The sequence below is a fragment of the Schistocerca cancellata genome, chromosome 12 (assembly GCF_023864275.1).
Source record: "Schistocerca cancellata isolate TAMUIC-IGC-003103 chromosome 12, iqSchCanc2.1, whole genome shotgun sequence".
Lineage (NCBI taxonomy): Eukaryota > Metazoa > Arthropoda > Insecta > Orthoptera > Acrididae > Schistocerca > Schistocerca cancellata.
The window spans coordinates 22,367,913-22,391,270 of record NC_064637.1 but is presented as its reverse complement, the minus strand read 5'-3'; the positions used below and the strand labels follow the sequence as shown (position 1 = coordinate 22,391,270).

The following is a 23,358-nucleotide window of genomic DNA, read 5'->3' as shown; positions in this document are numbered from 1 at the left end:
GCCTGTCGCCGACAGCTGCCAGGCTGGTGGCAAGAAGTGGTGGTAGCACTGACTGAAAGTTGAGGGGAGGGGAGGAATCAGAGAAGCGGTAGGAATGAGGGAGCAGGGAAACGGTGCACGTACTCAGCTGCACCGAGCCAGCGACGATGCGTGACACCTCGGCAAACAAACCATTTCATCTACTGAGACAAAAGTGAGATTTTTCCCGTGTGTTTCAAACTTCCCTGATGCCTTTGAAATTCCCCAATATTCCCTGATTTCCAGAACCTATGGCAACTCTGGTTTTACTTGATGACTTTCCATCCAAGCGTGAAGACTGTCTCTTTCAGAGTAAGAGTAATCATTTTAAACGCTTATGTAAGATGTTCCTCCTTGACAACTTTTTAAAAAATTGCACTTTGGATTTAATTTGTAACAAAAAGAAATGTAATTTTTGCTCATTAGAGCACAGTACATAAAACTAAGTAAATCTGTTGCATTTGTATTTTCACACTTATGACACTGTGTGTAACTATTACGACAACTCATATAATTAAACCATCATGACAAATTTGTATATCTTACATATATATAATATATTTAAAAAGAAAGATGATGAGACTTACCCAACAAAAGCGCTGGCAGGTCGATAGACACATAAATAAACACAAACATACACACAAAACTCTAGCTTTCGCAACCAACGGTTGCCTCATTCATTTACATATATATAATATGGTTATAATAGAAGGAAACATTCCACGAAGGAAAAATATACCTAAAAACAAAGATGATGTGACTTACCAAATGAAAGTGCTGGCAGGTCGACAGACACACAAATGAACACAAACATACACACAAAATTCAAGCTTTCGCAACAAACTGTTGCCTCATCAGGAAAGAGGGAAGGAGAGGGAAAGACGAAAGGATGTGGGTTTTAAGGGAGAGGGTAAGGAGTCATTCCAGTCCCGGGAGCGGAAAGACTTACCTTAGGGTGGACGGGTATACACTCGCACACACACACATATCCATCCACACATACACAGACACAAGCAGACATATTTAAAGACAAAGAGTTTGGGCAGAGATGTCAGTCGAGGCAGAAGTGCAGAGGCAAAGATGTTGATGAATGACAGGTGAGGTATGAGTGGCGGAAATTTGAAATTAGCGGAGATTGAGGCCTGGTGGATAACGGGAAGAGAGGATATATTGAAGAGCAAGTTCCCATCTCCGGAGTTCGGATAGGTTGGTGTTAGTAGGAAGTATCCAGATAACCCGGACGGTGTAACACTGCGCCAAGATGTGCTGGTCGTGCACCAAGGCATGTTTAGCCACAGGGTGATCCTCATTACCAACAAACACTGTCTGCCTGTGTCCATTCATGCGAATGGACAGTTTGTTGCTGGTCATTCCCACATAGAATGCATCACAGTGTAGGCAGGTCAGTTGGTAGATCACGTGGGTGCTTTCACACGTGGCTCTGCCTTTGATTGTGTACACCTTCCGAGTTACAGGACTGGAGTAGGTGGTGGTGGGAGGGTGCATGGGACAGGTTTTACACCGGGGGCGGTTACAAGGGTAGGAGCCAGAGGGTAGGGAAGGTGGTTTGGGGATTTCATAGGGACGAACTAAGAGGTTACGAAGGTTAGGTGGACGGCGGAAAGACACTCTTGGAGGAGTGGGGAGGATTTCATGAAGGATGGATCTCATTTCAGGGCAGGATTTGAGGAAGTTGTATCCCTGCTGGAGAGCCACATTCAGAATCTGATCCAGTCCCGGGAAGTATCCTGTCACAAGTGGGGCACTTTTGTGGTTCTTCTGTGAGAGGTTCTGGGTTTGAGAGGATGAGGAAGTGGCTCTGGTTATTTGCTTCTGTACCAGGTCGGGAGGGTAGTTGCGGGATGCGAAAGCTGTTGTCAGGTTGTTGGTGTAATGCTTCAGGGATTCCGGACTGGAGCAGATTCGTTTGCCACGAAGACCTAGGCTGTAGGGAAGGGACCGTTTGATGTGGAATGGGTAGCAGCTGTCGTAATGGAGGTACTGTTGCTTGTTGGTGGGTTTGATGTGGACGGACGTGTGAAGCTGGCCATTGGACAGGTGAAGGTCAACATCAAGGAAGGTGGCATGGGATTTGGAGTAGGACCAGGTGAATCTGATGGAACCAAAGGAGTTGAGGTTGGAGAGGAAATTCTGGAGTTCTTCTTCACTGTGAGTCCAGATCATGAAGATGTCATCAATAAATCTGTACCAAACTTTGGGTTGGCAGGCCTGGGTAACCAAGAAGGCTTCCTCTAAGCGACCCATGAATAGGTTGGCGTACGAGGGGGCCCTCCTGGTACCCATGGCTGTTCCCTTTAATTGTTGGTATGTCTGGTTTTCAAAAGTGAAGAAGTTGTGGGTCAGGATGAAGCTGGCTAAGGTAATGAGGAAAGATGTTTTAGGTAGGGTGGCAGGTGATCGGCGTGGACGGGTATACACTCGCACACACACACATATCCATCCACACATATACAGACACAAGCAGACATATTTAAAGACAAAGAGTTTGGGCAGAGATGTCAGTTGAGGCAGAAGTGCAGAGGCAAAGATGTTGATGAATGACAGGTGAGGTATGAGTGGCGGAAATTTGAAATTAGCGGAGATTGAGGCCTGGTGGATAACGGGAAGAGAGGATATATTGAAGAGCAAGTTCCCATCTCCGGAGTTCGGATAGGTTGGTGTTAGTAGGAAGTATCCAGATAACCCGGACAGTGTAACACTGTGCCAAGATGTGCTGGCCGTGCACCGAGGCATGTTTAGCCACAGGGTGATCCTCATTACCAACAAACACTGTCTGCCTGTGTCCGTTCATGCGAATGGACAGTTTGTTGCTGGTCATCCCCACATCGAAAGCTTCACAGTGTAGGCAGGTCAGTTGGTAGATCACGTGGGTGCTTTCACACGTGGCTCTGCCTTTGATTGTGTACACCTTCCGAGTTACAGGACTGGAGTAGGTGGTGGTGGGAGGGTGCATGGGTAAGTCTTTCCGCTCCCGGGACTGGAATGACTCCTTACCCTCTCCCTTAAAACCCACATCCTTTCGTCTTTCCCTCTCCTTCCCTCTTTCCTGATGAGGCAACAGTTTGTTGCGAAAGCTTGAATTTTGTGTGTATGTTTGTGTTCGTTTGTGTGTCTGTCGACCTGCCAGCACTTTCATTTGGTAAGTCACATCATCTTTGTTTTTAGGTATATTTTACATATATATAAGTGTGATATGATATTGTGCATAAGTATTAAGACAACTCATAAAACTAAATGATGATGACAAATTTGTATACCTTATATGTATATTATATCTAAAAACAAAGATTCTGTAACTTACCAAACGAAAGCATTGGTACGCTGATAGAAACAATAACAAACACAAACACAAATTTCAAGCTTTCGCAACCCACGGTTGCATCATCAGGAAAGAGGGAAGGAGAGGGAAAGACGAAAGGATGTGGGTTTTAAGGGAGAGGGTAAGGAGTCATTCCAATCCCGGGAGCGGAAAGACTTACCTTGGGGGGAAAAAAGGACAGGTATACACTTGCTCACACACACACATCCATCCGCACATAACAGACACAAGCAGACATATGTAAAGGCAAAGAGTTTGGGTAGAGATGTCAGTCGAAGCGGAAGTACAGAGGCAAAGATGTTATTGAATAACAGGTGAGGTAGGAGTGGTGGCAACTTGAAATTAGTGGAGGTTGCGGCCTAGTGGGTACCAGGAAGAGAGGATATACTGAAGGGCAAGTTCCCATCTCCGGAGTTCTGACAGGTTGGTGTCAGTGGGAAGTATCCAGATAACCCGGACAGTGTAACACTGTGCCAAGATGTGCTGGCCGTGCACCGAGGCATGTTTAGCCACAGGGTGATCCTCATTACCAACAAACACTGTCTGCCTGTGTCCGTTCATGCGAATGGACAGTTTGTTGCTGGTCATCCCCACATCGAAAGCTTCACAGTGTAGGCAGGTCAGTTGGTAAATCACGTGGGTGCTTTCACATGTGGCTCTGCCTTGGATCGTGTACACCTTCCGGGTTACAGGACTGGAGTAGGTGGTGGTGGGAGGGTACACGGTACAGGTTTTACACTGGGGGTGGTTACAAGGGTAGGAGCCAGAGCGTAGGGAAGGTGGTTTGGGGATTTCATAGGGATGGACCGAGAGGTTACGAAGGTTAGGTGGATGGCGGAAAGACACTCTTGGTGGAGTGAGGAGGATTTCGTGAAGGATGGATCTCATTTCGGGGCAGGATTTGAGGAAGTCGTATCCCAGCTGGAGAGCCACATTCAGAGTCTGATCCAGTCCTGGAAAGTATCCTGTCACAAGTGGGGCACTTTTGGGATTCTTCTGTGGGAGGTTCTGGGTTTGGGGGGATGAGGAAGTGGCTCTGGTTATTTGCTTCTGTACCAGGTCGGGAGGGTAGTTGCGGGATGCGAAAGCTGTTGTCAGGTTGTTGGTATAATGGTTCAGGGATTCAGGACTGGAGCAGATTCGTTTGCCACGAAGTCCTAGGCTGTAGGGAAGGGACCGTTTGATGATCTGTAGCTCAGTCAAAAATAAGATCTACACAACCTGTAACAATAACTTTTACCAATATGACTCTAATATGGAGAAGATGTGCAGATGACACAAAGCAAAGAAAAAATACTCACTGTATAATGAAAGGTCTGCCGATAATCGATATCCAGTGTGGTGACCTCGGGACAGCTTTTAGACAGAACCTCAAAGACAGCGGGTTCAACTTCTCTATCCACAATCACTGTGCGCAACTGCGGAGCTGCTCGGAAAGTCGCTATGGCCTCCTCATCGGCTACTGTGTACCTGTGGAGACAGGTGTATGAATAGTGAGGACAAACCTGTTTACTTCAGAAATTGGGTGGCGAATGAATTTAAATGTGCAGCTGTAGGTTTCATTTTTATGGATCTTCTCTGATGGCAAACATCCACACATCAGACATTCAAAAAACTGAAGTATTTGTGTAGTTAGGATCAATCTAAAGTTTCAGTCATGTGCTCCAAATGAGAAGAAAATTAACTATGCACAGAACTAGTAATAGTATGCTGCTTGATATTTTATACAGGAGAGATCAGGAGAAATTTTTTCGGCAGATTCAGAGGACACATACCATCTCTACACATCTCAAAAATGAAAAACACCAAGTTGACAACATTAAAAATGCACTACAAATCCTTAACAAAATACCAAAAGGCCCAGTCATGAATAATCTGGAGGAATTTGAAATATACATACACACTGAGGGTTATTCCCACAATGTACTAAATGAACAATCTGATTCCAAGCGCACACAGTTAAAATTTTTTAAATAGGGATAGCAGATAACCAAAACCCCAGAGATAACAAACACATCAGTAACAGTTCCACAGATACATGACCTGCAACAACATAAATGTCTTTGAATAAACAACTAGCTGTCATGTAAGGTACACATGCTATTGTTGTGGGATGATTGGTATGGGTGAAAATGAAAAAATTCATATACCATGATTGCAATGTAGACACTATTAGTGCTCCAAGATGACTGGTTTCAACAGTTTTATGCTGTCATCATCTGGTCAAAGAGAAAAACAGAAATAATAAGGAGGAAGGGGGATAGGGAATCTACAATTCAATAATCAAACAGTATGTAATTACTGCAGATTTTTATATGGAGCATTGTCCCATGGTAATTTTATAAATATTCCTAATTGTTATATTGGGCACACTGAAAATTCCAGCTTTCTTTCTGGTGCACCACTATTCATTGCTTGTATTCATCATAAGTGATCGTTTAGCATGTTCTACACATGCCATCCAGAGGCAAGATAGGAGACTTCATAGCAAGTCTGCCGCCTCTACGCAAATAATCCGCTCACAGTATGGTGCTGTGCGGAAAGCTTCAACACTGGCTTCCATGGATGATAGGACGATTTTAAATGTGTGCTTTTTATCATTTATGTGCATTTTACCAGCTGTGTGTGTTTTATAAACTGCAGTTTTATCAAGACATGTATACGTGTGGAGTGCCTTCTATGCTTGTCTTCATGTAATGCAACATGGCAATTTTATAGCAAATTCCAGAGGGTACATGGAGTATCTGTCATATGAATTGTAGTTTGTTTCCCCCTTAGATCAGATGATGGTAGCATAAGGCTATTGAAATAGGTCATCTTGGAGCAATAAAAGAGTCCACACTGTGATACTGGTGTATGAAGTGTGTTCATTTTCAACTAGCTGTCAAACTTTAATTTCAACAACTGTCACTCTCTCAACAGATGTGCAACATCAAATCAGCAAACAATTGTAAAATTTCACTGAATAAATATTACATCCAACAACTAAGGACAGCATCAATAGTTTACTCAAAGTTGAAATATGTTTATTTACATGTGGATCTGAGTACAACATCCAATCTAATAATCTTTATAAAATTATATATTATGTAAAATATAAGTACACGCAACTGTTATCAAATGTACTGATGAAGGTAATAAAGCCAAAATAAGCTTATACACAAAAATGAAATACAAAGCACCGTACAGTCTACTAATCCTCTGCACATGTCCTACTGTGGCATAATATAAGCTGCAGGTCCTATAATAAAGAAAAAAATGTCACTGATCACAAGATAAGCCCAATAAAGACATTTAAACTATGTCCTACATGGTCCACACAACTGGAAATTAAGAGGACAGGTGTAGTGATTGATTGATTGATTGCTCGATTGATTCATTGTCTGCAAGAAGGGTATTACAAGTGATCCATAAAGCTATCGTCCTATATCCTTGGCAACAATTTGTTGTACAATCTTATAGCATATCTGAGCTCAAACATAGTGAGGTATCTCAAACAGAATGACCAATTCCATGCCAACCAGCACGGATTCCAGAAACATTGATCATGCGAAAACCAATTCGCACTTTTCTCACATGACATACAGAAAGCTTTAGATCAAGGCAGGCAGGTAGATGCAGTATTTCCCGATTTTCAAAAAGCATTTGGCTCAGTACCACACCTATGCTTATTGTCAAAAGTATAATCATATGGGGTATTAAGTGAAAATTTTGATGGACTGTGGACTTTTCAGTAGTGGCAATGCAGAATGTTATCTTGGATGGAGAGTCATTGTCAGATGTAGAAGTACATTCAGGAGTGCCACACGGAAGAGTGTTGGGACCCTTTCTGTTCATGTTGCATATTAATGACCTTGCAGACAATATTAATAGGAACCTCAGATATTTTGCAGACGATGCAGTTATCTACATCAAAGTACTGTCTGAAAGAAGCTGCATAAATATTCAGTCAGATCTTGATAAGATTTCAAAATGGTGCAAGGACTGGCAACTTGCTTTAAATGTTCAGAAATGTCAAACTGTGCACTTCAAAAAATAAAAGAACTTAGTATCTTATGACTACACTCCTGGAAATTGAAATAAGAACACTGTGAATTCATTGTCCCAGGAAGGGGAAACTTTATTGACACATTCCTGGGGTCAGATACATCACATGATCACACTGACAGAACCACAGGCACATAGACACAGGCAACAGAGCATGCACAATGTCGGCACTAGTACAGTGTATATCCACCTTTCGCAGCAATGCAGGCTGCTATTCTCCCATGGAGACGATCGTAGAGATGCTGGATGTAGTCCTGTGGAACGGCTTGCCATGCCATTTCCACCTGGCGCCTCAGTTGGACCAGCGTTCGTGCTGGACGTGCAGACCGCGTGAGACGGTCCCAAACATGCTCAATGGGGGACAGATCCGGAGATCTTGCTGGCCAGGGTAGTTGACTTACACCTTCTAGAGCACGTTGGGTGGCACGGGATACATGCGGACGTGCATTGTCCTGTTGGAACAGCAAGTTCCCTTGCCGGTCTAGGAATGGTAGAACGATGGGTTCGATGACGGTTTGGATGTACCGTGCACTATTCAGTGTCCCCTCGACGATCACCAGTGGTGTACGGCCAGTGTAGGAGATCGCTCCCCACACCATGATGCCGGGTGTTGGTCCTGTGTGCCTCGGTCGTATGCAGTCCTGATTGTGGCGCTCACCTGCACGGCGCCAAACACGCATACGACCATCATTGGCACCAAGGCAGAAGCGACTCTCATCGCTGAAGACGACACGTCTCCATTCGTCCCTCCATTCACGCCTGTCGCGACACCACTGGAGGCGGGCTGCACGATGTTGGGGCGTGAGCGGAAGACGGCCTAACGGTGTGCGGGACTGTAGCCCAGCTTCATGGAGATGGTTGCGAATGGTCCTCGCCGATACCCCAGGAGCAACAGTGTCCCTAATTTGCTGGGAAGTGGCGGTGCGGTCCCTTACGGCACTGCGTAGGATCCTACGGTCTTGGCGTGCATCCGTGCATCGCTGCAGTCCAGTCCCAGGTCGACGGGCACGTGCACCTTCCGCCGACCACTGGCGACAACATCGATGTACGGTGGAGACCTCACGCCCCACATGTTGAGCAATTCGGCGGTACGTCCACCCGGCCTCCCGCATGCCCACTATACGCCCTCGCTCAAAGTCCGTCAACTGCACATACGGTTCACGTCCACGCTGTCGCGGCATGCTACCAGTGTTAAAGACTGCGATGGAGCTCCGTATGCCACGGCAAACTGGCTGACACTGACGGCGGCGGTGCACAAATGCTGCGCAGCTAGCGCCATTCGACGGCCAACACCGCAGTTCCTGGTGTGTCCGCTGTGCCGTGCGTGTGATCATTGCTTGTACAGCCCTCTCGCAGTGTCCGGAGCAAGTATGGTGGGTCTGACACACCGGTGTCAATGTGTTCTTTTTCCCATTTTCAGGAGTGTATAATATGAATGAGTCACTGTTGGGGTTGGTCAGCTCATTCAAATATCTGGGTGTAACACTTTGTAAGGACATAAAACAAAAGGATCAGATAGGCTCAGTCATGGATAATGCAGGTGGTAGGCTTCATTTTATTCGTAGAATACTGGGGAAGTGCAATCAGTCTACAAAGGAGATAGCTTAAAAATCACTCGTGTGACCTATTCTAGAATACTGCTCAGTTGTGTGGGACCCAAACCAGATAGGACAAACTGGGGATATTAAACATATGCAAAGAAGGAGAGCAGGAATGGTCAGAAGTTTGTTTAATATGTGGGAGGGTGTCACAGAGATACAGAAAGAACTAAACTGGAAGACTCTTGATGATAGACAAACCATCCCATGAAAGTCTATTAACCTAGTTTCAAGAACCGGCTTTAAATGACAACTCCCCCTGCTTTATTGATCACATAGGAATCATGAGGATAAAATTAGAGTAATTACAGCATGCATTCTTCCAGCACTTCATACGTGAATGTAATAGAAAGAAACCCTAATAACTATTACAATGCCGTGCACTTCATGGTGGTTTGCACAATATAGATGCAGATGTAAAAAGTCTCTTTAGGGTCAAACAGCTATGTCACATTTCCTGAGTCAGGATGTTGCTTTGCTTGCTGGACATGGCATCTGGAGCACAGCAGGCTGCCAGGATTACAAGGATCATCACAGCTTCCGTCAACCTAGCAGTAAGGAGAGGTACACCTATAGTAATGCAGCCAGCGACAACAGCTGGACAAGTTAAGTGGAGTCATGTCATCTTTTCAAATGAGTAATTCAATGGTTGTACCAGTGCATGGATGCTCTGAGGGAAACAAACGTTGTCAGATTGCTTTCCTCACAATTACTGCCTTTGTCTGAATAGTTCCAGAACAGTTTCTTTTTTTTTCCTCAGTCTTTAACACTAACCAGGAAAAAACAGTTTTTATGTTACCCAGTATGTGTGCATCCTTAAAATGACCTCAGACACATTTCTGTGCAATCTTGCTAGGTGGCATGGCTGTGATTAGCAACACATCATTTGGATTCCTAGTGCATTAGTTAAGGTGATAGAATGGAGCCAATTGTGAGCAAAGAGTGAATTTTTAAGTTCTGCATCAAGCTCAGGAAAACCCCCAGCAAAACATGACTGATGATTAAGCAATCGTATGCAGGCGAGGCACTTTCAAGAAGTTTTTTCGAGTAGCACAAAAGGCAGAGATTCAGTGTGAGAAGATCCCAGAGCTGGTTGCCCATCTACAGCACCTACTGATGCAAACGTGGAGCATGTAGGGCAGTTATTGCAAGAAGACCATCACATAACTGTGCATACAATATCAGAACAACTTAAATTCAATTGTGATGTGTGTCATAAGAGTTTACACAAATATTTAGGGAAACGCAACCTTAATGCAAAACTCATGCCTCACACACTAACAGATGAAGAAAAAGAGGAAAAATGAAGAATTTCTGCTGAACTACCGGATGGAACCAAACGTGATCCCTCACTTCTGTCTCAGGGATGAAAGTCAATGCTACCAGTACGACCCTCACACGAAGTGTCAAACTGCCGAATGATGGAGTCCCAGATCACCAGCATCGGAAAAAGTCAAATGGTAACCTTCGAGAAAAGAGACAATGTTAATCACATTCTTTGATAGTAAAGGATTAGTTCACAATGAGTATGTACCTCCAGATCAAACAGTGAACCAAATTCTTTACACAGACGTATCGAACGGTTTGCGACAAGCAGTTCAATGTTGTCGCTATGATTTCTGGCATTTTCAGGACTGGTTCTTACTGCATGACACTGCTAGGCCCCACACTGCATTATGTGTAACTGAGTATCTGGCCAAACATTTTGCCTTATCCATCCCACGTCTGCCATATTCGCATGACCTGTCACCTTGCTATTTTTTCTTGTTTCAGTGAGTGAAAAGGAAGTGAAAGGAAAACTTCATAAAGACATCACAGATATCCAACAGGCTGTGACAAATGAGCTTACAAGCATTGCAGTTGAACATTTCCCTGCTTGCTTCCAAAACCTCCAGAAATGTTGGCAGTTGTGTGTAGATAGCCAACGAGACTACTTCGATAGTAGCTAGGATCATGGCTCCGTAAGTACAATTTTATATTTAAAAAATGTGTCCTGGTACTTTTCTGACAAACTGAGTATAAGGGTGTAGCATCTGACATGATGCTATGAGTTGTCATTGTGTACAAAACACAAATACCCCATTTCACAAGGTTGGTAATTTTGTAAGTAGATATTAAGGTGGTGGTCTATCTTCGAGGTCTTTGTAAGGTTTCCTTTCAACAAGGTAACACAAGATGGCAAACCACTCTTGCCGTTTCAACCCAGGTACAGAGGAAATGCATTCTCCACATATCTCGCCAACAGTGTCTGGTCAAGGGTTACTGACACTCTGGCACGCCACTATTATGGTTGCTGAACTCTGGCACAGTGCTGAAACAGCACTGATTGATGTACTCACATCTGTCACCCGAGATCAGCTCTTCTCAATGCCGAGTTGGCTGGAAACTCACTGACACAAACGTGCATTCACTGAAAACATCAATTCCTGTCGAGTTGTAAACTGTTTGTCACTGACGCGGCATGACACCTCCAGGCTAAAGTCTAGATCGAGGCCAGCGGCAGTCGCGGTGGTGCTTACTGACTACTCATAGGTTGGCAATACGCCAGTTTCATGTAGCCATGGGATGGTTCTTTGATATAACAAATGAGAGATGATAACAGAGGCCTCAAAATTGAAACTGTTGTCTTGTTTGACATTTTTTGGTGTATTAGTGAGTTTCAAAAGAGTAGAATTTTGTGATTACTGCAGCAAGTGCTTTAAAATGGACTCATTTGAGTGATTTATTTCTTTGCAATGAAGCTGTTTGTTGCTGCATAGCTTGTGGATTAAGTGCAGAGATACAAAAATGTATCAAATATGGTGGACGGAATCATCTGAAATTATTAATAACAGTGTCACACATTTTATATATGAATAAACATTGATCCTCCCACCTTCTCTCATGATTTAATAAAAAAGCAATAATCTGCCTGCCTCCTCCCATGATTTCATTAAAAAGAAATATTCACTCAGTGTTCAGGCGCAGATCAATTGCATAGCTATAGCGAGCAGAGAAACATTTCACTGCTTTTTCAAATATATCATGAGTTGTGACATTGTCCTATAGCTGTGATTCAAACAAGGAGCTATTAAAGGCTGAATTCTGAAAGAATTACTTCAAAACACATCGTCTGCCTGCTGCTCTCCATTGACTGCGTAACACAAACAGTTGACATACCCTCTTCTCTTCCCATTACACTGCAGCAAGAATTTACAACATTCCTACGTGAAAAACTTAAGTACGCCACTACCCCCATTCTAAATTTTTACTGACAACATGTACCACTCACCTCCTTCCCTGTTGGTTACGGTCATTTTAGGACCTCTATTCTTATATCCTGCTCAGTGCCTGCAAGTGGTACACCATTCCTTGTAGACATGTCGATCGGTCCATGTTGACACACAAACAAATCGGGGAACTGCATTCCAGGTGTTGCCAAGGGAATGTCCAAACGCAATAGCTCCACTCTGCCATTCTCATATGTCCTCACATTGACCTACCATACTGCTATCAGTAACAGTGTGTCATCTGATCACCTGATGTCAGTTCCACACTGTCTACATCATTCCATTTTGCCTAGGAGGTCAGTTAACCACATCTGTAACAACCGGGGCATGTTTCCCAAACACTGCTACTTGTCATGTAACTACACAATGTGCTCCACTTTTTGCCAGGGGCATAAGAGAATTTCCAGTACTTGAATGTAAGAAACCAGATAAAGTGTAGGAGCAATAGTACATTTATAGCTATCCAATCAGTATGTAGTGATATTAAACTTTTTGCTCTACGTTATATGTGAGGTCACTGAATACATTTGCACCAGATTTACATTACTTCAAACTAACTCTAAATAAGCACACAATGTCCAAACAACAATAATTTTTTGGATATTGTATTGTGATTGTGAAAATCACAGAGTTTAGCTGAAACTGATTTTCACTGCCAGCAACAAAAACCACTAACACTCCTAGTACCACTGGAGTCAATATGACTCCATAAGTGCATTGGAAGTACATATATCTCCCTCATTTTGATAGCAATATTTTCAAAAGGTATTACCTTTTCCCTCTGATTCAGCTGTGTCCGACGATGTTTTGTTCATTTTTACCCTTACAACACATTAAAATTTATTCATGGAATTTCTTTTTTTTTTTTTCTTTCTTTCTTTCTTTTTGCACCAAGTACCACTGATGTCAATATCACCCCAACCAAAACTTGTTTTTGTGCCCCGAATGTAACGTTTATGAAAAACAATGATGATTGCAGTGTTACACAGCTGTAATGTATGTTTTTATGTTAGTTTATTAAAATACAGTGATGATGTCCTGTGGAAATTTCTTGTGTCTTTATTACACTAGCAGTACTCGGTGAGACAAAAAGCTCCAGGTAGCAGTAAAAGTACTGGAAATTGAGTGTAAGGCTTCTGCAAGATGAGTGGTTATCTACTTTACACAATTTTCATACTGTTCAATTTTGCTGAATATTTTACGTACCTGACGTGCATTACTTCAAAACAAAATTTAACAAGACAACAGGAAGTAAACCTTTAGGTCAAAATAATGAGTGGTCCTTCTAACAACAAAACATGATGAACTGAATACATTGATTAGTTTATCTGTCTGTTGCCTGCATTCTAACTTGTTATCTAACTGGACCCCACAGAATTTCACACACAGTGTTACACTTAGCAAAGGACCGTATTGTGTACCTCTGGTATTTATTTATTATCATCCCAATGATCACATTTGTGATATTGGATTTGTCAGGGTACATTTTAACAACTATATAATATCTTTACAAAATTGTTATCTGTGCTGAATTCATATGAATCTATGTTTAATACAATATACAACTAATAAGTGTTTTTATAACATAATTTCTCATCTGCTTGACAGACATATTCACTGATGTAATTTCATTTGTCACACTAACTTAAACATATATTCTTATACAGTATGCTGTAATAACATTTGTCAAGCATGTGCTTCTTTATAATAGTTTTAAATTTATCCTCATTTTCCAGCTCTTTGATATGTTTTGGTAGTGCATTAAAAAGTTTGATGCCTTGATTACATACATGTTTCTGACTTCGGGTCCTTGTTACAGCTTGTATGTGGAGATCTTCACATTGCCGTGTATCGTAATTATGGTAGTCTGTGTTGGTTTTCATTCTGTCCTGATTTCTTTTGATTTCAGAATGTATAGTGATGGAATTGTTAAAATTTTCAATGCTTTAAAAAGGGGCCTACAATGTGTTTGAGGTGGGCTCTGGGTCATTATCTGAATAGCGCATTTTTGTAATTTGGAAATCTCATTTAGACGACAATTTGTTTCTCCCCAGAATACTATCCCATAGGATGCAATGGACTGAAAATAGCCAAAATATACTAATCTGGTACAGTCATTACTACGAATTCTTGAAATTATTCTAAGTACAGAACATGCTGAATTTAGTTTTAGTGCTAAGCTCACAAACATGGTCCTTCCAGTTAATCTTCTCATCAATGTGCATACCCAGGAATTTGGCACACTGTACTCTTTCAAGTTGTTTGCCCTCCATGGTGGGATTTAGGTCGTCATGTTCACTTATTTTTCCATATTGCACATAATTAGTTTTTTTGCATTCACTGTTAGCTTGTTAGCACTAAACCATTTTTGTATATCTTGTAGGACATGGTCCACAGTACTGTGCAATGACTGCTTCATATCACTAACTATTAAGCCAGTATCATCAGCAAATAACATGATTCTAGCTTTTCTCTCTGACACCTGAATATCATTAATGTAAATCAGAAACAGCAAGGGGCCTAATAAACTTCCTTGGGGTACTCCTACTGTGACCTCCCTTGGATCTGGTCTTAGTTTAATTTTTTGATTAATATTTGGTGCTGTAATTTCAACCATCTGCATCCTCTTTTCCAGATAAGACTCATTAGAAGATATACTGTTATGACAGTTAATTCCAGAGACATCTAAATTCTGCATCAGTTATAGATAAGATGGTACTTCAGGCTCCAGACCAGACTTACAAAGCAACACATATCACATTAACAGAATCTTCTGTCGGTTCTTGGTAGAACAACAGTATAATAAATGAAAAGCACCAGACATAAATGTCTGAAAATGGCCTTGTAAGCCAACAACCGGTTAACACATTGAAAGTAATATTCTAGAACAAAAGCAAACTGGCGCTTTTCATTTATCAAGACATATCACACTAATGTTAGCACTATGCCTTTTCTTCAATACAGGATGTCAACATGAAACCTACATGATTTCCAAATACAATTAAAAAACATTTGAGACACAAATACTTCCAGTTTGTGGTGCCATGTAAAGCATCTCAAAAAGTGCTGTGCAGAGATCTTTGTAAACAACTCCATTTGTTTTGTTTCAGGTGCTAAATAATTACCAGTAATCAACACACCCCAAGGGAGGCACAGGGGGGTCGTACAGTATGTGGAGACAAAAATCACCATAGCTCCCCAAAGAAATTTCCAACATGAATTTCAGGGACATTAATATGGCGAAGGCTCGGTACGATAAATTCCTAGTCACTGCGAGTGTAAACAGACAGACAGACAGATACTGGCAGAAAACACAAATCCGATAAAGTAGCTGAGGAGATCAGAGAAACCTTCCAAAGAAGCTCATCAAATTCAGTTTGTCGAGGAGCACGAGAGCTAAACATCCCTCACTCGACAGTTCACAAGGTGCTGCACAAATTCACTTGCACACCTACAAAGCTGAAACTGTACAAGCCCTGAAGCAAAATGACTTGCAGCTTCATGACGAATTTGCTATGGAGATGTTGAAATGGATCAGGCACAACCCCCATCTAGGGAATGTCATTTTCTTCAACAACCAACCTTCCACAGGTGTGGAAAGGTTAATCAGTATAATTTTTGCTTCTGGGGTTTTGGAAAACCCAGAGTTTTCAGAAATGTGTCAGAGACAGAGACAGGCAAAAGGGGAATGTGTTGTGTGCGCTGATGAAAGGCAGCATTGTTGGACAGATAAAAACATTGAACAGTCCGTAACAGGAATTTACTGCCCCTCAGCCTCTTCTGCTTCATTCAAATGTGATCTTCTAGGAGGACGGCGCACCACTGCAATGGAGTTTACATTTTTTGTGGCTTCCTGGACTGAACATTTCCACAGTGGCAGACAGGATGTGACTGACTGACAAAGTGGCCACCGTGATCAAGACATAATAAACCTCTGGATTTTTTCCTGTGGGACTGTGTGAAAAACAAGCCTGTGCATGACCTTGTCAATCTTCGCAGAAGAATGCAACAGCCTCCATCACCCCAGATGTGCTTGTGCGCACATGTGTTGAGATAAAGTACCAACCAAACATTTTACGATTTATTAAGGAAGCCAATGCCAAAGTGCACTAATTTTTTGTACAAATAGTTTTTGAGTTGCTTTACATGATACCACAAAAACCAAGTACCTAGGTCTCAGTTTTTCTTTAAATAAAGTAACAGACAGTCCAGGTCAATAGTCGGGCTATAGCGGCCAGGGACAGTGTCCATGTGTGTATAGTTGGGCTTGTGTAAAAGTGAGAGACAAGAGAGAGAGAGAGAGAGAGAGAGAGAGAGAGAGAGAGAGAGAGAGAGAGAGAGAGAATGTTTCTCTTTCTGAGGAAGGACTTTTTTGTCCCAAAGCTTAAAAGTTACTGGTCTCTTCATTGTGCCTGTCTGTGACTCAATGCCTCCATTATGTGGTGAGAAGCGATGTATTCTTTTCATGACATTGCAGTTCTTTTTAATTGTATTTGGAAATCAGTGGCGTATCTAAAGGAGTTCCTTTGTTTTACAAATGTCAGATGAAAAACTAAGATTGAGATCAAACTTCTTACCCAATCACATATTGCTTGTCATACCACAACTTAGCATCTTGGGCAATACTCTTCCAACGGATGCACACCTTCTGCAGAAGGTTGACATTTTCACTCAAGCTCATGTACGAGAAGATCTCCAGCATTATCTCATCTGGCAAATCACCTACAGTTGTGGTCATAGTGGTCAGTTCAGAAGTGTGGCTGTTAGCTGGCAGTGGACCATCTCCTGTTGACAAGTCGTGTCTTTCTGTTCTAAGTTTGACTGCAGTTGCACATTTGCTAAGTGTTTTCCAAACACAGTAGGTATACAAGACACACTGGGTGTAACTGTTTTTTCAGTGTCATCTGATTTTATCAAAACCAGTCTGGTAAAACTTTCCCCATAAGTATTTACATGCGCTGAGTCACTGTCGGAGCTTGTGTCTGCACCTGTGACAGTAAAAATACAACACACATCACAAATAACAGAATTACAAGTGACAGTTGCTATGTTAAATAATGGGCTATTCCCAATAGATTGAGTTCTATTCAACATAGATGAGTTGTTATCACTGCTGACCTGTCAGAAAAACCCAATAGGTAGTTAAAATTTGCCAGAATGAAAGTAATTCTACATAAATGCCCAGCCACAGCCAATCTCGGACAGAATACACGTAATCTGAACCTGCTACTGTGCAGGTCTGTCGAGAAAAAAACCTTTGAATCTGAAGGAAGTGCAGTGATGTGTGGTGTGGCATTTATTTCATTAGCATTGTTTTTTTTTTGTGTGTGTGTGTGTGTGTGTGTGTGTGTGTGTGTGTGTGTGTGTAGGTAAGTGCTGTCGGGCTGGGCTAGCACTTGGATGGGTGACCATCCGGTCTGCCAAGCACTGTTTGTAAGAGGGGTGCACTCAGTCCTTGTGAGGCAAACTAAGAAGCTACTTGACTGAGAAGCAGCAGCTCTGGTCTCATAAACTGGCATATGGCCGGGAGAGCAGTGTGCTGACCACATGCCCCTCCATATCCACCTCCAATGATGCCGTGGGCTGAGAATGACACGGCAACCGGTCAGTGCCATTTGTCCTTCATGTCCTGGGTCTACCGAAGCGTCGGGTTTGACCCGTGACGTAAGGCTGTTGTGGTGTGTGACGTCACGACGGCGTGGAATTTAGTTTGTGAGAGTGGCGTATTTGTAGGTGTCATTTTGATGAGATCAGTGATGCACTCTGTGGTGTGTTAGGTGATGTTTTTGGTTTACTTTGCAAGTGTGGTGTCGTGTGTGAATTTTGGTAAATTTCTTTTTTTATGTCTTTGGTAGGTATGGTTATGACTGACAGGGTCAACAGTTTTCGGTTGTCATCTATGATGGGGGACAGTGCGTTGTCTCTAATAAAATTTCTTCAACTATTCGGATTTTTGGATGAAGTTGTGAAGTGTTCAGTATGTCGTGAAGAAATGAGGCTTACTCAAAGTTCCGGCGTCTTGGACCAGGGACGGCTGTAAGGATAACAGGTCAAGGGAAGTGTTTGATCCCAATGTGTGGCTGTGAATGTTGGTATTGGTATCGGAAGATGTTTTTGAGCTATATAGGTCAAGGGAAGTGTTCGACCCCAATTTATAAGATCGGGAGCCGCTGTTGAGCAATATAGGTCAAGGGAAGTGTTCAACCCCAATTTATGAGATCGGAAGCCACTGTTGAGCAATATAGGTCAAGGGAAGTGTCCGATTCCAGATGATATTGTGTTTAGTGGTATTTGGGGAGTTTTGTGATATCGGTTTTTTTCGTGGTTTTGTATGGGGCTGGGTGTCTAAATTTGTTTATATTTAATTTGTCCCCACCCAAAACCCCCCTATTTCCCGCGCTTGTCCCGTTAGTGTCATTAGGCTTTTTGTGGAACGTGTGTGTGTGTGTGTTTTTCGATGTATTTTCGTCCTTATAATGTGTACGTAACGACTTTATATGCGCCATATTGGAATCATGGTTTATGGTCGTTTCCGCCATATTTGTGACGTCATGGATCAAAGCAGACGGGCGGGATCGGACGCTTCCGTATTTCCCATGTCCCATCAGGGCAGGGTTTTAGTTTTTTAATACAGTTGTGTTCAGTCTACTGCTCATATTTTCCTTATGCCTAATTAAAAACAGGAATCACATTACCTGCCAAGCAACAGATCGGTCTGATGATGTAAATAAAATTGATAAGCACCAAACAGGTCCCAAAATGAACATGGAACCATTCAGTGTAATACATGTGACAAAGTGATAAACCCAAATACAATTTTAATTATTATTTCACCTCTCCTACTGGCCAAACAACCCATATTACAGATACAAAGGCTGAGACCCCATCTCACCTCACTCAGTTTGTACAGTTTCTGTTTGTGGAAGTAAATGAGCATGAAGTAAGGTAATATGCATTATAGAAAAAGAATTCCTCTGGGTACGATAGTGTAGGCCTATTCATTGCAGTTACCAATACGTGTGTATTAAGAATCTCAAATACCTCTTACATACCACATTAATTACAACATTAGAGCAAACATGTATTCACCTGTTCTAACAAAGAGTGTTGTGAAACAAGTCCATAAAAAGGGAAGTAAGGAATAAGGTTACAAATACACACCAACATCATAATTCCCACTTCAGTAAGAGATTTAAAAGTATTATTGTGTGCCAACTCATTATGCTTTTCACAAAACGCAGACTACTTTTATATTCTCAACACGACTTCAGAAAAGAGCCACACATGACCACACCACTACAAAGTTCTTCCACAAAGTGTACTGTCTACAGAACCTGAGAATGGAGACTACAAGTACATTTTTAGAGATGACAAAAGCTTCTGACACAGTTAACCACAGTTTACTTCTAAAAAAACTGAAATATTGTATTGAGGAGCCATACATGCCTCTTCTAGCCACATACTGTTCAATCATAAGCAGGCAACTTAACTGACATACAAATTAGACGATAAAATCTCAGGGTTGAATCCTTGATTCCTTTCTCTTCCTCATACACATTAATTTTCTTGTTAAAAAACAATTTTTGTTTTCTTTAATCTCCAAAATCTTTCACCAAAGCTATGGCATCTCCTTTTTACATACATCCATACAAAGTCTACGCACATTAAGAATTTGTTGACAGATTTGTGGTTGTTTATATTACATATGTACTTCTTTTTTACATCACCTCTCCCCTATGGCTGAAATCAAATGTCAGCCCAAGTCTAAATTAACAGACTATGTCATCTAGAGCAAAAGGATGTTGCAGCAATGGATGCATTTTAGTTAAGAATATAACCTTTAAACTAGATATTCCCGTAAAATAGTGGCGCATGCTGCTTTGTGATGCGTACGGCTGATGTGTTTCACATTTCTTGAGCTGTACTAGGTTATTTTTTGTCTGTTAAATGTGTTTCTGTTGTGTTTATATTTAAAATTATCTGCGAACACCAGTAAAATTTCGCAAGGCTTAAAAAAAATTAAAAATGTTTCTGATGGGCAACTTCTCAATAGATCAATTTTTAAATATAAATTAGTAATTTTGCAGCAATTGAAACAATAGAATTATGACATGTAAACAAACCTCATGATAAACTGATACGTTTCACATCATTACGAAGTGTCGCAGTCATGATCTATGAACAAGTGTTAATTCAATTTAATCTAATCTAATCTTTTACTGTAACCATCGATAAAATTCTGTGATGTTATGGTTTGGAAAACTGGCGTGGTTTATCGCTTGTGTTGCGTAATTTTAATAGTGTCTGCGTGAGTTGCCCGTTGTTAATTGATGAATTCTGGATGTTATTTTGTTGCTGTTACCCGCACACTTTTCACTATCCGCACAATGTACGTTTCAGTATACGACTCTACATCTCGGTTTTGACATTTGACATCACAGATCACACCGAAACCGTAAACGACGCTGGATTTCATGCCCCCACCACACATTCTCGAGCTCTGACCAAGGGACCAATGAAAAGCCAGGACTGGAAGGCCAATCAAAAAGCACTACATTTAAACCGCGTGCAGATTTAAACTTGTAAACTGTGTTACACGTCCTCTGTATTCTCGCTTTGTTTTTGCCATTTGAAGTTCGCAGCAAATTCTATTTAAGCTGTACTCTGAGGTTCCTGCTTAACCACACCATCTGAATTCGCGACGTATTCGGAAATAAACAGCCAAATATTTGTGACAAGCGAGGAATATAAACGTCATTGCTGTTTGATGTATTCGCAGTCACTTCTGCTGTACTTTCATTTAAATGATCACATTTTACGGGAATATTTGACTGAAATAGCGTTGTCGTCAATATTCTGAAACGTTGCTGCAGCAGAAGTCAATTTTGCGGTTTGGCTGGACAATACTGCTGATGTTGCAGCTGTTGTGGGTAGTTGCCGACGTATTGGCAAGGGTTTGTCGGTATTGTCCACCAACAGTAACACACAAGTGGTACGTGACAAGCAGCCGATAACGACATTATGAAGTGCGCCTATACGTGTATGACAGTAATGTACAAGCATTTAAACTTTTTTCTACAAAGTACTTAATTATGATACTGTTGCATACGTGATTAATATACCATAATGTATTCTTCTTCTTCCTTCTTTTGGGTCATCTAAGAACCATGCATCAATTTCAATGCTTCCTCCTTTGTTCTTGTTTCTTCTTTCTCCAATTTTTTCCATTGTTTTGTTCTTTCTCTAACAGATTTTTCACAGGTTTCGTTCCATCAGACTACCTTCTTCATTTTTGTCTTCCAAATACACTCCTGGAAATGGAAAACAGAACACATTGACACCGGTGTGTCAGACCCACCATACTTGCTCCGGACACTGCGAGAGGGCTGTACAAGCAATGATCACACGCACGGCACAGCGGACACACCAGGAACCGCGGTGTTGGCCGTCGAATGGCGCTAGCTGCGCAGCATTTCTGCACCGCCGCCGTCAGTGTCAGCCAGTTTGCCGTGGCATACGGAGCTCCATCGCAGTCTTTAACACTGGTAGCATGCCGCGACAGCGTGGACGTGAACCGTATGTGCAGTTGACGGACTTTGAGCGAGGGCGTATAGTGGGTATGCGGGAAGCCGGGTGGACGTACCGCCAAATTGCTCAACACGTGGGGCGTGAGGTCTCCACCGTACATCGATGTTGTCGCCAGTGGTCGGCGGAAGGTGCACGTGTCCGTCGACCTGGGACCGGACCGCAGCGACGCACGGATGCACGCCAAGACCGTAGGATCCTACGCAGTGCCGTAGGGGACCGCACCGCCACTTCCCAGCAAATTAGGGACACTGTTGCTCCTGGGGTATCGGCGAGGACCATTCGCAACCGTCTCCATGAAGCTGGGCTACGGTCCCGCACACCGTCAGGCCGTCTTCCGCTCACGCCCCAACATCGTGCAGCCCGCCTCCAGTGGTGTCGCGACAGGCGTGAATGGAGGGACGAATGGAGATGTGTCGTCTTCAGCGATGAGAGTCGCTTCTGCCTTGGTGCCAATGATGGTCGTATGCGTGTTTGGCGCCGTGCAGGTGAGCGCCACAATCAGGACTGCATACGACCGAGGCACACAGGGCCAACACCCGGCATCATGGTGTGGGGAGCGATCTCTTACACTGGCCGTACACCACTGGTGATCGTCGAGGGGACACTGAATAGTGCACGGTACATCCAAACCGTCATCGAACCCATCGTTCTACCATTCCTAGACCGGCAAGGGAACTTGCTGTTCCAACAGGACAATGCACGTCCGCATGTATCCCGTGCCACCCAACGTGCTCTAGAAGGTGTAAGTCAACTACCCTGGCCAGCAAGATCTCCGGATCTGTCCCCCATTGAGCATGTTTGGGACTGGATGAAGCGTCGTCTCACGCGGTATGCACGTCCAGCACCAACGCTGGTCCAACTGAGGCGCCAGGTGGAAATGGCATGGCAAGCCGTTCCACAGGACTACATCCAGCATCTCTACGATCGTCTCCATGGGAGAATAGCAGCCTGCATTGCTGCGAAAGGTGGATATACACTGTACTAGTGCCGACATTGTGCATGCTCTGTTGCCTGTGTCTATGTGCCTGTGGTTCTGTCAGTGTGATCATGTGATGTATCTGACCCCAGGAATGTGTCAATAAAGTTTCCCCTTCCTGGGACAATGAATTCACGGTGTTCTTATTTCAATTTCCAGGAGTGTACTTCCTTTGTTGCCCTGTTGATTTCTCTTCTTCCCATTTTCCTGATTTAGCTATTTTAATTTCTTCTTGAGAATGTTTTTTGCCTTTTTTGTGATGCTGAGTATGTCTGTGTTATATTTAGCTAATTTTTGCTGTCTCTTTTGCTTTTTAATAGGAGGAAGTTTAAGTTTAATCGGGCCATGATCAGAGTCTAATTGCCTGTTTCTTGTTACTTTTACAGTCACGATTTCTTTCATATTGCTTTGAGAAATACTCACATGATCTAACTGGAACTCTCTAGTATTCCTTGGAAGTTTTTTGAAGTAAGTTGACATTAACTTCAATTGAAATATTTTATAAAGATTTATTAGTCTTGT

The 23,358-nt window shown here is 42.5% G+C and overlaps 1 protein-coding gene across 3 annotated transcripts in view; it reads right to left on the bottom strand.

The window, feature by feature from the left end:
- LOC126109710 (uncharacterized) overlaps window positions 1-23,358 on the bottom strand; it is a 268,071-nt gene that overhangs the window by 90,242 nt on the left and 154,471 nt on the right. The window contains exons 1-3 of one of the 3 annotated variants that reach the window (XM_049914763.1): window positions 20,396-20,764; window positions 16,850-17,260; window positions 4,660-4,828 (exon numbers count right to left, since the gene is read on the bottom strand). In XM_049914763.1, coding sequence (XP_049770720.1) covers window positions 4,660-4,828; window positions 16,850-17,010 — 330 coding nt within the window. In that variant the 5' untranslated portion in view covers window positions 17,011-17,260; window positions 20,396-20,764. Of the gene's footprint in view, window positions 1-4,659; window positions 4,829-16,849; window positions 17,261-17,390; window positions 17,528-20,395; window positions 20,765-23,358 lie in introns of those variants that run through there. The other 2 variants (XM_049914764.1, XM_049914765.1) reach the window with 2 other exon arrangements.